We start from the raw sequence: 2,283 nt of genomic DNA, 5'->3' as shown, positions 1-2,283 counted from the left end.
ACACACATGAATTAATTAACAGTCTTTGAGATAAAAAATAAACCCGTACCAAACGATCTTACTGCTACTTAATCAAAACAGATAAATTAAAGGACAAATATCAATATCAAATTCTATCATTTAGTTCATATATATTATAGTTAATTTATAATTGATCATCAAATAATTAAAAAGTTGAAAGGATTTATTTTTTTTCGATGACATATCTAATTCGTATATATAGAGAATTAATGATATATTAATCTAAATTTGCAGCATTTCAGTCATATAAAATTGTCAGAATACACAGTACTTGTCCCAACACATCCAGATTGAAGCTGAGCAATCTTGAGAACTTACGTAGCAGACATATATAAATATAAATATAAAAATATACACGTACTTATACACGTACATAGTGTGCAGTGTATTGGAGAACCATCCATGGCTTTCTACTTCATAGTGTTTGATACAGAGTATTCCACTGCAAAACCTTCTACTTTCATGCTCAGCCTGCAGGAAATTATTATTTATTATTTATTATTTATTATTTATTATTTATAAAAAACAGAGAGAATATTATGACTAACGGAATACATATCTTATCGAATCTATCGAGTCTCACGTGAGGTTGCACAAGGGACAAAACCATGGATTCTTGGTGTCTCAGACGCCAAGTCGAGACACTAAGAAAATGACATTGAGTTATTGAAAAGGCGACGGATTATTGTACCTGGTTTCGGGCTATTTGTAGTTTGGGTAGGGGACTCGGCCGGACTCAATGCTTTTGAGATCCTCGATGAGCAGGTCGTAGTGGGATTTGACCTCCTCGGCGGTCTTACCGCCGCCGACGGCGCGGGCCACGTTGTGCCACCGGTTGGGAGTGTCCTTGTCGTAGACTGCCAGTGCGCGCTCGAAGAGCTTATTCTGCTGCTCCGTCCATGAGGAGGAGCCAGAGGAGCTGCGGGATAGCGACCCTGACGCCATTTCTGATGGGAGAGGAGTAAGCGGTGGTTCAGTTTGGTGAAGGATGGTACTTGACTGAGGCTCATTTATAGGGACTGAGGTGAGGTGGTGGTGGAACCAATCTGGACCAGTTGCATAAAAAAACACACATGAAATTAACTGAATTGGTTTACTTATCAGATGTTTGCCTGCATGTAAAATCTCACTTACTTCATCCAATCTTCTTTTCTCTCGTGATGGTTTTGGCTTGCATGAGCATAAGTAGTGGACCTACGTGGAATTCAAAGCTTTAGAATCTGCTAATCCTGGTACTGACCTCTCGAACGAGCATAAAATGAACGTGACTCTGTACTTTCTGTGTCTCACTCCACTGCCGAGTGGATTCTGCTCCACTAAATAACAACCTCAAACACAAATCACAAAGCACAAGTTGCGTAATTGGGAGTCCACTTACTGAAGGAAAAAAAAAACCAGGGGTTCTCATCTCTTTCAGTACTACTCCCTTTGTTCGATGAGATTGGATATGGATTGCAATTCAGAAAATGGCATATTCGATCTCTCTGTGCTGTTATCTTCTTCCTTTTACCAAAAGATTACAGAACCCGTGCTTCCTTTACTCTGATGTGGACATAAATTGCTCTCAACGTTGTCTTATTCTTCTCTCAGAGAACAGACAAGGACACTCAAAAGGATGCTCTGCTAACAACTTGCCTTAATATATGTTCTTTGATGACTGTCTAATTTCCTAAGAAATTGGATCGAGCTCACAAGATAAATTTAGGGTTTAATTTTAATCAGATTGGTGGTTGTTCCTATTTGCAATCGGTGGAGACGGGCTGCTGATGAGATGACTTGTTTGTTAACAACAAGAAGACCTCGAGCGAGAATTCCAAGATGCGAGCAAGCTTGTCACATCACATAGAAGCAAAGGAGAAAGAAAGCGTCAGTAGACGGGCTAGGGCAAGGTCCCTATAACACAGTCACTCCAACTCTCAAATTAATGAAGGGACTGAGTAGCCATAATTAAAGGACAGTGATGGATAATAGCGAAGAGCAATGAGAGAACTTATAACTTATGTGGGAAGAAGGGACCTCTTATATATAGTGTCGTTTCTCTTTGTTAGTTAGAGTCCTAGAGTCAATCATATGATGATTGTTGTATGGATTCGATGTATCATATTCCTATATATTTATAAAGACATTTCTTTATGGTTATTATATTTACTTGTATTGGTGCCAAATAACTAAGTATAATAGCGTCCTTGAGTAGAAAGTTCTTATCTATATCAATCGATTGGTTAAATTGATAGTGAGATGATATAGAGAACACTACTCTTA

General features: G+C 38.5%; 1 protein-coding gene across 2 annotated transcripts; it reads right to left on the bottom strand.

Moving 5' to 3' along the window:
- Window positions 1-234: 234 nt before the first annotated feature.
- LOC121987821 (protein RADIALIS-like 2) lies at window positions 235-1,275 on the bottom strand. 2 transcript variants are annotated; one of them, XM_042541546.1, is made up of 3 exons: window positions 1,156-1,275; window positions 713-1,067; window positions 235-492 (listed from the first exon to the last, which is right to left on the bottom strand). In XM_042541546.1, the coding sequence occupies exon 2, from the start codon at window positions 964-966 to the stop codon at window positions 724-726; it is 243 nt and encodes an 80-aa protein (XP_042397480.1). In that variant the 5' UTR covers window positions 967-1,067; window positions 1,156-1,275; the 3' UTR covers window positions 235-492; window positions 713-723. The 2 variants fall into 2 exon arrangements, with proteins under 2 accessions (XP_042397480.1, XP_042397479.1); XM_042541545.1 differs by lacking the exon at window positions 1,156-1,275 and having other exon boundaries at window positions 713-1,111.
- Window positions 1,276-2,283: the final 1,008 nt, after the last annotated feature.

The sequence above is a fragment of the Zingiber officinale genome, chromosome 5B (assembly GCF_018446385.1).
Source record: "Zingiber officinale cultivar Zhangliang chromosome 5B, Zo_v1.1, whole genome shotgun sequence".
Taxonomy (NCBI): domain Eukaryota; kingdom Viridiplantae; phylum Streptophyta; class Magnoliopsida; order Zingiberales; family Zingiberaceae; genus Zingiber; species Zingiber officinale.
This window is presented reverse-complemented; position numbering and strand designations above follow the sequence as displayed.

Excerpts from the sequence above, each read along its gene's own strand:
- LOC121987821 (XM_042541546.1), bottom strand. The coding sequence starts at position 966 with ATGGCGTCAGGGTCGCTATCCCGCAGCTCCTCTGGCTCCTCCTCATGG.